The 12744-nt window shown below is 47.4% G+C and overlaps 1 protein-coding gene across 3 annotated transcripts in view; it reads left to right on the top strand.

Moving 5' to 3' along the window:
• OPHN1 (oligophrenin 1) overlaps positions 1–12744 on the top strand; it is a 67784-nt gene that overhangs the window by 31029 nt on the left and 24011 nt on the right. For all 3 annotated transcript variants that reach the window (XM_080366241.1, XM_080366240.1, XM_080366242.1), the window contains exons 5-9: positions 6533–6634; positions 7634–7744; positions 8480–8584; positions 9575–9704; positions 11043–11143. In XM_080366241.1, coding sequence (XP_080222367.1) covers positions 6533–6634; positions 7634–7744; positions 8480–8584; positions 9575–9704; positions 11043–11143 — 549 coding nt within the window. The remainder of the gene's footprint in view (positions 1–6532; positions 6635–7633; positions 7745–8479; positions 8585–9574; positions 9705–11042; positions 11144–12744) is intronic.

Below are 12744 nucleotides of genomic sequence, written 5' to 3'. Positions count from 1 at the left end.
TCACTAGGACCTGCCGCAGCTGCCCCCCTCCAGCTGCCTTCCACTGTTAGGCGCAGACCCATGGGTTCATTGCTCTTCTCGTGACTTGTTGGTAGAAGTTTGTATGTGTAGGCACCAAGATAAAAGCAGAGGATCCAGGATTCCTCTGAGCTGACCTGTTTCTCAGCCTGGCCCCTGGCCCCTTACTCTGCTCGAAGTCTAAAGAGACGGTAAGACTTCATGGCTGGGGGTGCAGCATTCATTTGGTGAGCAAGTGAAAGAACCAGCGTGATCGACGCTGCAGTGAGCACTGGGAAGCGCACGGATCGTATCAGGGAAGCGCAGGCATTACTAAGGGAGAGCGCCTGGGGTGGTCTAAGTTTTCGTTTCACATTAGCTCATATTCACGAGGCTAGACTGCTCGGTCCACACAGGCTATGAACTCAGTGGATTCTGTGCCACATGCCATCTCTGTTTGGCAGAAGCTGTCTGGGTCCCAGGCGTGCCTGGTGAAGCCGTGCCTGACTGTGAGGTTTGAAAACGAGAGGGGTAGCTTGTGTGGTGATGGAGTTCTTGTTTAGCAAGGGAAGGAGGGGTAATTACAGGGGTGTGCTCACTACAAACGGGAGTGGGAGGCAGCATGGTAGGACTGGTGGTGGCCCGAAGCCCCAGATGAGTATGGTGTTACTTAGTGCACATTCCTTTTGATCTACAGAGCTGTGTGGCAGTGATGCATATGTTTTGCAGCAGATGCAGCTCTGCAGCAGCCTAAGGAAAGCCCCTCCTCACCTTCTTGCAAGACAGATACCCTTGGCGTGGTGGGGCTGAGCTTGGATGCTGCTGCAGGGGCCCCGCACACAGACGGTGCCTGTCCCTCCCACCCTGCCGGCAGCCCCTGGCAAAGCCCTTGGCTTTCAGCTCACACTGTAGGCAAGCTCTGTTCTGGGGTTGGGGTACTTCCGTTGAGATCCTTGCTGCGGTCCATAAGTTTAGGAGGATTTGAATGAGAAAGTTTCATTCCAATTCCACTTGGAAGAAGACAGCTTTTTTTTACAAAAAAACAATAAAACCCAAAACAAAAATGAAAACACAAAGCAAAACAAAAAAAGTCAGAGGGGAAAAAATTGTTTGACTTATTGTAAGTTGCAGGAGGAATGTTTACTATGCTCTGGGATGCTGAATAAATCCAGTGTTTTTCAAAAAGTTCTTACATAGGAGATGACATGTATTCCTAAAAGCACTTAGTTAATTCTGTTGTTTCATTAATAATAATTTTAAAAGAAAGGAAGGACAGCAAGTCCTACTTGCTTTAATCTTGGTGGAAGCAAGATCACAGGAGCATTTGAGAGAACATGGTGGATGAGGGAAAAAGACCAGGTTAAATTGAGTGTGGTTTTATAGAAATACTCTTCCTACAACCCTCAACAGCATTTTACTTCTCAGAAATTATCTTTTTTTATATTAAGTGCTGATGCATCATAAAAATTAGTTAAACTCAGGCATGAAGTGTTTGTTTCCATATGAACATATTTCTCTTTTCTCCATTTCTTCCCTCTGCCACTTGCCAGATGAGGCTGCAAGCTGAAGCAGAGCCTACCGCCCATCTCATCCTGTTAGGTGCTTTCCAGCAACAGCTTGTGATTTCCCCAAACTGATTTGGGGTTTGAATTTATTCAGTGCTGTCTTCTTTAATGAGTGATGGTTAACACGTCACTGTGTTCATTACTGGGCATCCATGTTGTGAGTGTGGTAGCTCTGCTGTGATTTCAGCAGGATTATTGTTCCCTTCCTCAAAACAGGGAAAACTGAGGTAGAAAATGCAGCAGGAGTACGTTCATTTAATATTTACATTTTATATTTAATAATTACATTTAATATTTCAACTTGTGGTGTTTTCCAGGCTCTGCTCAGAGCCACATTGCAGCTTTGCTCTGAGGAGGCAACAGGAACAAGGACATGTGGGCAGGGGTGACCAGGGGGGACCCCAGGAGCACCCAACACTGACTGCGCACCCATCTCCTGTTCATGTCCTGCTGGGTGCTGATCCCCCACCTGAACCTCTGCAGGTGTGTTTGGAGGCAGAGGCTCCCAGCAGGCAAAGAGTTTTGTTGATTTTTGGGTTGTTCTTCTTTAAGAAGAAGAGAAGTAGCCACTTGAACTGGGCTTCTTACTTGCAGCTCGCTCTGCCTCTTCTTGCATGGGAATTTCAGAGGATCCTAATTAGCAACTAATGGTTAAGAGAGAGTTTTGGCAAGTCCATTTGCCCCTTTCCCCTCTAGTCCTCAGCTGCTCCATCTCTCACTCAGGCTGGCACTGAGCAGCAGCCAAGGGGCTCCAGCTTTGCCCTGCTCCTGGCAGCAGCGGCTGGTGTACAGGCCAGGACCTCAAACACGCAGAGCTAGCCAAAGCTGCTGGTGGATTGACTGCTGGACTGGGCAGCCTGTGCTTTTCTGAGGACTCCTGCTCATTTCTGGTTAAAGCAGTATCTGCTGAAGCTTAGAGAGCGAAGCTTTTGAAGAGCACCCTCGTTCACTGCTGCACAACTCTGCCTGCATTCAGGTGCAAATGGCTCGTTTTCTCTTGATGAGCAAATAAATGAAAGTTGGGTGGCTTCTTGGGCTTGGCAAATCTTAATGGGAAGGTAATGCTGTCCTTTGCTGAATATTCATGAGGAACTAATTTGTAGTCATGTTTCCAGATTGTGCTTCAGTCTGGGTGGTTTTTCTGTGTTGTATTTTGTCTTGGCTAGCTCTGTTCAGCAGCCAACAAGCTGTTAGAAGCCTTGGCTTGACAATTCAAGAGGGATTTGTAGTTCATCCTTCTGCTTCTCAGTTATATGTTAATTAGCCAGAGTGGGAAATGATTGGCAAACCCCCTTTAGTGGCCAAAAATGTCATTCTGCTCTGTGCTTCTTTCTGCATGGCAGCAGTTTTCTTGCAGGAGCAAGCCATGCTCTGCACACTGGTGTCCATCTCAGACACTGTTCCTGATGCCCTCGGTCCCTGGGAAGAGCTTGGCGCTCCCCACCCCCAGCACAGCTGCCTGCCCCTGCCTACCCACAGGTGCTAGCAGAGGAGGAGATGCTCCCTGAAGGAGTTGCTGTCTGGCCTCTGAGCTCCTGCTGCAGAAAAAGCTCTTCCATTGCTCCCCTAGGCTTTTTCTTCCTTTTCACTTCTCTTTTCCACGGCAGAGATGACCCTCTGCCACAGGCCTGGCCATGTCTTCCCACAGGGTGCTGCCCATGCAAGCTGGTGGCAGAGCTGCTGTGTGGGTCCCAGTTTGTGGTCTTCCTGCAGCTGCAGGCTCATGTTCTTGTGTCTGTCTGCATGGGCGCTGCGGCCACCCATAGCTCGTGGTCTCTCCTGTGGGTTCATGGTCCTGTGGCTGTCTGCTCAGACACCATGGACACCCACAGTAACATCACCTCTCCTGGGCATGAGATCTCATCTTGCACGGGAGCCATGCGCTCTCAGGCTGCTGCATTCCCCTGCCCTGCCTGGCACCACTCTGCTGCCTGCAGCGTCTGCTGTGCCTGGCTGTGGCAGCACGAGGCTCCGGTGGGCAGCTGCTCCCATGCTTTCCTGCAGCTCCTGGGGCAGATGAGCAGCTGCCCAGCCAGAGAATGGATGGTGGAGGGCAGGAGAGGTTGGTCCCTGCTCTGGGCTGGAGTGTGGCTGCCTCATGGCCACTCCACCAGGGTGGGGATGGCTGAGTGGCCCTACACGTGCCACTTGTTAGCATCATGGCAGGAAGGATGCCTGGAGCAGCATCTCAAGTGCAGGAGTGGGGCTGGCACCATCCCTTGCTGTGTTGAGAGACCACCTCTGCATAGTTGAGGTCTTGTTGGTGGGGTTCAGAGCTAGCTTTCCATCACCAGGGGATTTCAGGACCTGCAGCCAGTGTAGCCATCCTCTCCGAGATGCAGGACGCCGGCAGCAGGAGAGGTGTGAGCTGCAGACCCACAGTGCTGTGTCAGCCGCTGGTGCTGTTGGTGCAGCTGTGTTACACTGCATATCTGTGGCCTTGGGGTTTGGTGACTCCTTGTTACAGAAATGAAAGCAAGCCTACGTTCCTGGATGCATTAGGCATCTAATGAATGGCACAGACAGACAATCCAGATGTGTGACCTTACAGACATGGTAACTGCTGCTTCACAAACACTTCTGCTTCTCTGGATTTGGATTTATTTACCAGGGGTGTTCGTCACGAGGGTGGTGTTTTGTTTTTGACAGTCCTTCCTGGCATTGGCTCCGCAGCTGCAGTGCTGCTTAAATTGGGTTTTACCCTTGGAAGACTCTCTGCTTCTCTGCATTTGATATGGATCTCTTTTTATTCTGAGGCATGAATTTGCTAACACAGAGTTACAATATCGCTGATACTACAGAGGATGATACCATAAGATACATTTCCCTTAAAGAAGCTTGTAATTACAGGGTCTCTGTAAGGCAGTAGGTGTAATTACTGGGGTAAGGGGTTTGCTGATCTAAGTGTGCCCTACTCCAGACAGTTAAATATAAACAGGGGTGATGGAGTTGGTGCCTCTACGTTTTTCCTTATTAATTGTGCTTTCACAATAGCAATGTGCAAGGATTAGAGAAACTGGACTCTCTTGTTGGGTGAGAAATCATTTTCATAGGAAGGCAGCTGGCAGGAACGCTTATCTGCCCTTTGGCTGAGGTGCCTCCAAGTAACCAGTGTCCACCAACATGAGCCTGGGTGCTGATGGCAAGCTGGAGCTTCAGCAAAGGCTGAGATAGGTATTGCCAGGAGATCTGGCTTAGCTGTGTGTCTCCCTGTGTGCACCCACCAGAAAATAACCTTTCTGCTTCCAGGGGCAATACAGTAGTAGCTGCTGTGAGCAAGGGGCTGAGAAGCAAGCAGATGAATAGGCAGGGGCTAACCATGCTGAACCAAAGTACTGGTTTTGGGAGACCCAAGACATCCTGCTGTGTAGGACATCCTGCTGTGTAGGACATCCTGCTGTGTAGGACATCCTGCTGTGTAGGACATCCTGCTAGACAGACCAAGTAGTCTGTGTAAGTGGAATGGGGACGCAGAACTTCATGGCAGGTGAAGCAACTAAAGAAAGAGAAAGGATTTTATGTAGGAAATGCAGCTTCAAACTTTGCAGTCACTACTGAATTTGTGAGGAATATAACTAATATCCACCATTCTGGCAGAGTCCATCTGCTCTGTTTTGTGGTGGCGTTGGTGTTTGTTTATTCTTGGATTTCTGATTGGGGGCAAGGAAACAGGATGTCAGGGCTTTCGGGACATAATTGTTGAAAGATGCCATTAATTCCACAGGAGCCTGGAACTAACTCTGCTTTCCACTTTCTTGAGCTTTCAAAAGCTGGGCAGGGGATTTGGGCATCCTATACATACCCTGTAGTATGGATACACTAGTTCTCAGCTGCTTGGACCTGGCATTGAGGCTGTTACAGGGCTGGAATTTCCTTATTATAGCAATTTAACTGCCTCTCTGCAATCACTAATGGCTCCATTATCATCTGATGTGGGTATTTGTCAACCTGGCATCTACTCATGGTTGTTTCTTGATTGCCTCTGTGGTTTCACAGTCATTGTAAGGCAAAGCATACAGCGTGGTCCTCAGCTCGGCTCCTCCCTGCATTCTCTCTGGGTTTTGTTCTTAAATGTCTTTTTTTGCTCTTGTTGTAGACATCTACCCTTTCAGGTTTGCCAGTGCAAACAGCTCTTTTTGTTATAGTAGTTCCTGCACAAAGTTTGTTTTCTTAATAAATCATGTTTACGTGCCTGTGGTAGGCACCTTTGAGTTCTACAAGTGGTCAGTAAGAACCAGACTGTCTGCAGGGGACCTCCGAGAGGTGAAGGCTCTACATTGTGTATTGTAAAACAGCTATGTTTGAGGCAGCATTCCCCTGCGCTGGATTTGGGCTGGGCGCTATGCAGTAAAACTTGTGTGTTTTGACTGCAGGGTTCATGATCTCTCTTTTCACCTCTGCTAATAAAAAGATGATGACTTCCCTCCCACATATTACCCTTCCAGTCATCTGCTTTCGTTCTGGTACTTTTCAGAAGCACATGATAAAAGCTTCAAAACAGAGAATTGCCAAACTCATAACAAATCTTTTCTTATCCCAGATGTGTCTCTGACATTATTTTCCCAGTTGTTTCTGAACTATGTGCACCTGAGCAAATGGTGAATAGGTCTTTGATGTTTTAGTATGTCTCAAGTTTACTTGACATTGAAGAGCTTGGGGGGGGGCAGGGGCGGGGCATGGGGGGGAGCAATACCCCATCAGTGGGTCTTTTGCTACAATGCTAACATGACAAAATGTCAAGTGCTTGTGCCACGAAATATTGCCAAAGTTTGGTCTTGAGGCATAACTAAATCCAATGATGGCAACAAACTGTGAAAGCAAAGCAAATGGAAAGGGATATCCTGTTCTGGTTGGGTCGACCAGAACTTTTCCATGGGAATACCGCATTGCACAAAATATCTTGGTATTGTTGCATGTTCTTACCTGGAAAATGCCATTAGCTGGTTCTTCTTCAACTCTGGCATCTACAGGAAAGAAAGAAAAAGTTTGAAAAAGATGGTGAGAAGTTTTATTCTATGCTGGATCGCCATTTGCATTTGTCTTCCAAAAAGAAGGAATCCCAATTGCAGGAGGTATGTATGGAGTGTTCTTCAGAGTTGGGTCCAGAAGCAACACCACCAGCTGCTCTAGATCTTACAAAAGGGGGGGAAATCATCCCTTTCAGTAACCAGTTGAAATTGATAAGCAATTAAATCTACCTAAAGCCTAGATTCTCTGAATAAGACCAGGGAAATCAAGACTGTAGTTCTCCTTAGTGTGTTGAATAGTAGTGTAGTGGCTTTATGCATTGTCTTTCCTTGTTCTTGCCCTTGTAGTACAGGGCAGTGACCAGTTATACTGGCACAGCTGGGGATTGGCCACCCTTTCACCTGGCTTGGGAAACTGATCTGGCCAAGAAGTAACTGGTTATTACTCTTTTTGCCTGCATAGTTTCCTGCCTAGCTCCTGGTGTTTGCAGGGGTAGCTGTGGCAGCAGGCCCGGTGGCAGTGAGCAGCAGGCGGGGGGTGGGGGGGGCGCCCTTTCCAGCTGCTGCTGCTGCCAAGCATGTTGCAATAAGAAAGGAAAGCCCCAGCAGCCATTCCAGTCCACATCAGAGTAGCTGAATCAAATCAAATCTGTCAAACCAGTTGTGAGATCAACCTACAAGCATCTTTGCAAGGCAAAGTTTGTGTAAGCTGTGGTAACACAGCGTGCCACATTGTCCAACCTGGTGCTGCAGCTCTGGAATTGCCAGTGGCCTTGTCCTCATCCATGCAGGGCTACAGGTGAAGAAGTAGCTTATGCTAAAATAAAAAATATGCTTCAGGAAAGCCTTGTCCTTGCAGACTGGGGTAAGGTTCTGGATCCATAAATGAAAGGGAGCCAGAAAAGGGCAGACCTGAGAAGAATGGCCAATGTTCCAGTCTTCTGGTTCTGTGCAAAGTGTTGAAAAACTGGGCTGGACCCCTTTGGCAGGCTGTTTCTTAAGTGAGGACAGAACTATTTGTGGGCTGATGGAAAAATGCTAGTCAAATATTGTCAGGCTAGATGTGATGTATTTTCTTTTTTCACCTCTCCCTCTTTCTTCCAGGCTGACCTTCAGGTTGACAAAGAGAGACACAATTTCTTTGAGTCCTCCCTTGAGTATGTGTACCAGATCCAGGAAGTACAAGAAAGCAAGAAATTCAGTATTGTTGAACCGGTAGGAGCTTCCTTTTCTTTCAGGCCTTGTGTTTGATGCTTAGATATGCTGAGTTGCTGACAGTCACAGGAAGGGATGAGTTACCACGTTGGATTCAGTCCTGGGGAGTCTTCTGATGGAGCAGGAGTTAACCTTGCACACGTGGATTGCTGCACCTTAACAGCCATAGTGGTGTTTGCTGGAGCACCGTGAAGCCACAGACTAGTTTCTCATATCTGTCAGTCCTGAGGAACAGGCTGGACGCTGTAGGTAGCTAGAGGTCTTGTTATGAATTAACTTGTACACCTTGTGCTTGGTAAGTGTTAGCTCTTTTCAGAGGGAAGGAGTTGTCATCTGGTCTGCTTACCTGTCGTGGCACAGGCTGCAGTGGTACCCACTCATGGCTGTGTACAGGGACCCTGCCCTGGGTGGGTGGCTCTGCCCTGGCGCCAGACACAGTTAAGTGTGGGATCATGTAGGTCTTGCGGACAAGCAATCTGCAGATCTGCTCTTGTTCTCCCAGCAGGGTCTTGGATTTCGGGTGTGTTTTATTGAGACAGATGTGTGGGAGGCAGACCTGGGCTTTAGGGACATTGCGGTGGATAAGTCATACTAAGACTTGGTGTCGCTCCAAAATTGTGAGGAAAAAAAATATTTCTGTATATGTGATTTCTGAAACCTTGCTTTCTGTCTATCTTTCCTCTGATTAGAAATATAGAAGAGAAGTTTGATCTGTGTTCTTTCTCTCCTTTTCAGGTGCTGGCTTTTCTCCACAGCCTCTTTACTTACAACAACCTGACAGTTGAGCTCACGCAGGATTTCCTCCCTTATAAACAACAGCTTCAGCTCAGCCTGCAGAATGTGAGTTCCTGCCCAGCTGAAGTATTTTTTGCATGTGACTTCTATTCTTATTTGTATTTAAACGCCTCTGGTGGCAAGGCTTTTCCATGCAAAACAGAATGTCCATGTTTGCATTGTGGGAGGTGCAGATAAAGTTATTTCCTCCTCAGTTCCCATGTATTTTCTCCTCTCCTGCACAAGAGAATCTGCAGGTGCTGTTACAGTGGTTTTCTATGTCTAGAAGGGGCTATTGGCAGTTGTATCATTTAACATGTGCATAAACAAGCCTGAGAATTTCTTCCAACTTCATGAGATCAAAATTGTACATGTCTTTTAAAAAGGCCTCCAATCTTGATCTTAATGGTATCGGCTTACTTCATGCTTTGGTAAGCTCCTCTGCAGGCTAAGTATACTCATGGTGTAAAATATCTGTGTCCTGTTTCATTTATCCTCAGACTTTCATGGCTGGCCCTCATTACCATGAAACAACAGCCATAAATCTGTGCCAAGCTGAGTTTGCTGCTGGCTTGTTAATTTGTCTAACTAAGTGTTGTTCCATAAAAATGCCTTGATTTTGTACCCTGTGTTGGCGTGACTCTAAAAATTATTTCATGCCAAGCAGTGTAGCATGATCTTTTGAGGAAGTTTTGTAGGAGAATACACCCATTACCTAAACAATGGTGTGAAGAGGAGTTCAGGTGCTTCCTTCTGCTCCACCTACCCTTAAAATGTGCTAAGTTCCTTTTACTAAAGAACAAGTGTCCTCCCAAGTCATGACTCCTCAACATAAATTCCATGCATGGCATGTTAAACCTTGTCTATTCAAGCATCTTTAAGAGTCCAGTTGTTCTTCTAGCTGAAGTTTTCATGTGAATTTGTGGAGTGGCTTCTGCATTTTGTACATTGCTAATTGACTCATTTGTGCCAGAGCACTTAAAATTTGACTAGGAATACCTGAAGCTCACTCTTCACTCATGTTCAAATGTGCTTCCTTTTGTTTTCTTTTAACAGACAAGGAATCATTTTTCCAGCACACGAGAGGAGCTGGAAGACCTGAAGAAGAGGATGAAGGAAGCCCCCCTAACCTGCAAGCTACCTGGGCAGCCAACCATTGAGGGCTATCTGTACACTCAGGAGAAATGTAATGGCTTTTATATGCACCTGAATGTGTTAAAGAACGTGTAAGCCTGGGCTGCCCTTGCTCGTAGCCCCGCTGCATGGGCTGCACTCAGCTCCCATGCCCAAGCCAGCTTTAGCTGCAGTGGCACTGTGGTCTGTGCTGCATGGGGTGTCACTGCCTGCCAGTGCCCGGGGAATCACCGGCACCTTTAGCTGCCAGCTTTCCCAGCAGTGGCACAGAGCTTTCTCTGGGTTACATGAGCCATGTAAGCAAAGAGCTAATTGCCCTGCACTCAAATTAGATGAGATTTATTGCTCCATTGTAGTGCTGGAGAGACCAGAGCTCTGGCAGATTGCACCGTGGCTGCATTTTATCATAACTAATCTGGTGTCCTGCCCAGTTTCCCTCTCGCAGCATCTCCGAGGGCATCTGAGCACAGCTGAAGTGTTAACCGGCACTGAGAGTTAAGCTGCTGAGAGCAAAACTTGTGATTCTGTGCAGAATCAAATCAAATTCAGTCTTCTACAGGTACTTGCTATAGCTTTCCATGGCCATGCAGGCATGAACACTCAGGGAACAAAAGCCTGTATGCAGAGCTGTGGCCTCTGAGCCTACAAACAACTTTGTGAGCAATTAATTTTTAGATTATATATACAAATGTATTTATACATACATTTGTATGTGTGTTTATCTTGCTTTTAAAACACATAGACAGTAATTTTAGACCACAAATGCTGCATGTTCCTGCATTCTGATAACTGACTGCTGCCTCTATGTTTCCCCTATAAATTGAGTATGAAGAAAGCTGTTTCCTCCTGACAGCTGCAACTTAGAAACAAATCAGAGAAAAAACAACAGTTAAAATATTTCATATAAAGGGGTTCAGGTAAGAGAACAAAAAAAAGTGACAATAAGTCTAGTGTGATAGAAGTAGGAACTTTAGAGTGTTTTAAAGGTGCTGTTGTCTTTACTACCAAGTTTTCATCAACAGGAAAAAATAGTGGCTTCTGTGTGAAACAAGCATTCCAGACACGTAGGATCCTGCCAGTGTAGGTCTTGGCTGGACTTGGCCAAACGATCTTGGCTTGAGACCAGAGTCCCACAAATACCCTTTCACCAGCAGCACTTTGAGAGGGTGCTGGAGGCAGTTGCTGCCCTGTGTTCCTCTCCTCCTCCTGTTCCTCTGGCTCCTCCTGGCTCTTGCCAGTGGAGACGATGGCGAGGGAGGTGTCCCTGTGGGGTTGGCAGTGTCCATCTGTCCCCAGAGAAGTGCAGACGTGGGAAATGCCAGCCGTGCCTTGCCAACCGCATCCAACTAATGCACAGCCTCTGACTCCAGCTTCCCGTGTGTTCCTGCAGGGGCGCTGGGCATCTCCTGGGTGAAATATTACTGCCAGTACGAAAAAGAGGCAAAAACCTTACGGATGACACCCATTGACCAGAAGCCTGGAGCTAAGCAAGTGAGTTGGTTTCTTGGAAAGATGTCTGCAAACATTGACCCAGCCATCAGGTCTCACCTTCAATCTGCCCACGTCATCTCTTTCCGTAAGCAAATAGACATATAAGTGCCATGTCCAGGGCAGTAGAGGTCAGGACCGTTGTTGGCAGAAGTTGTCCAGCAGCGCTGTTTTTCAAGATGTGCTGGTAGTGGGCCGAGTCCTGAGGAAGCAGCTGTGGAAGGGTCTCAGGCCACGGGGTAGAGGGGTGGGCTTCATGTCCCCCCCCCCGCCTGGCCGCACAGGCAGGTGGTTTGGTGCAACCTCAAAGAAGCACTTCTGTGAATAGAAGTTTCACCTCCCTCTCTTCCAAATGAATAGAAGTCCTGCAGGATTTGGCAGTGGAGCTGCACGTTCATGTAACGTGAGCATTATTCAGACAGTGGTGACTTGCAGGTTTGTCTAGTGTGAAATTTCTGCCATTCTAGACAAGCTAATTTTGATATTTATCCATGCAAATGGGCAGTGAACCTGCAGCCTTTTTTGCACATAGCCCTCTGGCAAGTACTTGAATTACTCAAGTTATTAGATGAGCTCTTCCAAAAGCAGTATTTCTCTGCATGTTCACAGTCACTGGTTTGTGATTTTGATTTCTGTTCTCAGAACTGGGTATATGTGGGTGGGACTGGTGTTAGAAACGGAGTTGAGGCCAGCCGTTGCAGCTCTAAACTGCCACAAGGCAATGATCTGGGGAGCTGCTGCTTTCACAAAGTGCTTTGGTTCTCACCAGTGTGTCTAGGAGTTCCCTGCAGTTCCTTAGCGTGACAGAGGAGGGGTAGGATGCCAGCGTGGATGATAGAGTACAGCAAGTTCATCCAGCTGAGTCCACCCACCCTCCTCTGACATGGAGTGATGTCCCGCAGGGACTTCCCAGTCAGGCGTGCTGTTCTCCAGTTCGTGATCTCATGGTCTGTTCTTTGGCAGCCCTCTGCACGCTGCAGCAATAAAATAAAATAAATTATTTGGAAGCTCTTGGCAGAGACCTTGGCAAAGAAATGTCCAAACTATTGACTGGAGAGATCTATTTTCATCTATGCCATAGACATGTCTAGTAAGGCCAGTTAATGCTGGTAGAAGTCGTAAAAATGTAAATTAGTCCCCTTCCCAAATTCTTGCAGTCTAGTAGTCTGTACCTTTGGGTCATAGCTGGCCACGCAACTGCAAATCCATGATTACAATCAGTGCTCTCAAAAACCCCAACCAACCAGCACAAAACACAGTCAGGAGATACTCATCACGGTGTGTAAGCCAGATGTAGTCTTGGAGAAGGCTGTCCTTGCTCTCAGGCTGTCCTGGGTCTGCTTGATCTGTCTCTGTCAGAGGTCTTGCATCAGTGGTGATGGTCAGGGTGATTAGCGTGTTCCAGGCTTGCATGCCCAACCCTAGGGTCTGGTTGGTTGTAAGGTGTCCTGAGTGTCTCTTCAGAGTTCCTACAAAGTTGTGGAGATCTCATGGTCATGTTACAAATTGACTCTGCTGTGGAGTGTCGCGGCATGAATGCAAAGGGCCAGAGCTCAGCCTCACAGTGCTGGCCTCTTCAGAGCACACCTCTACATTTGGTCAGT

This window comes from Falco punctatus (assembly GCF_963210335.1).
Source record: "Falco punctatus genome assembly, chromosome: 15".
NCBI lineage: Eukaryota > Metazoa > Chordata > Aves > Falconiformes > Falconidae > Falco > Falco punctatus.
Note: the sequence above shows the minus strand (reverse complement) of the source record. Positions and strands in the feature narration are given on the sequence as shown.